Source organism: Merops nubicus, unplaced genomic scaffold (assembly GCF_000691845.1).
Source record: "Merops nubicus isolate BGI_N331 unplaced genomic scaffold, ASM69184v1 scaffold32264, whole genome shotgun sequence".
NCBI classification, from domain to species: Eukaryota; Metazoa; Chordata; class Aves; order Coraciiformes; family Meropidae; genus Merops; species Merops nubicus.
The window spans coordinates 255-562 of record NW_008602798.1 but is presented as its reverse complement, the minus strand read 5'-3'; the positions used below and the strand labels follow the sequence as shown (position 1 = coordinate 562).

General features: G+C 55.2%; 1 protein-coding gene across 1 annotated transcript in view; it reads left to right on the top strand.

Annotated features, from left to right (window-relative positions):
• The window catches only part of LOC103771187 (methylcytosine dioxygenase TET2-like), a gene marked incomplete at its 3' end in the record, with an annotated part of 10,754 nt that overhangs the window by 10,223 nt on the left and 223 nt on the right, over window positions 1-308 (top strand). Inside the window, exon 4 of the mRNA XM_008938478.1 lies at window positions 279-308. Coding sequence (XP_008936726.1) covers window positions 279-308 — 30 coding nt within the window. The remainder of the gene's footprint in view (window positions 1-278) is intronic.

The window sequence follows — 308 nt, the reverse complement described above, 5'->3', positions numbered from 1 at the left end:
TGAATCAGAGCGCGGGTGATACCTTTACAGAGCTCTTTTTCACCACCGTGGCCTTCCGTGCCATCAGTCAAGCTTCATTAAACTGGGTTACCCTGGCCCTTATGGCTAAATGAGAAAACTGGACTGAGGTGCCAGTGGCAGAGAGGAAGACAAGAAGCGGAAGCAGCAGCGTCCCCACCCGCGTGCTGGTGCCGAGGTTTCCTCTCCTCCTGTCCTGCACGTTCAGAAACGCATCGTTTGTGTTGGGGCTCTGGGGGTGTGTGTTGCTGTGCATGCAGGTAGTCCGCAGAAGCAGTCGGGAGGAAAAA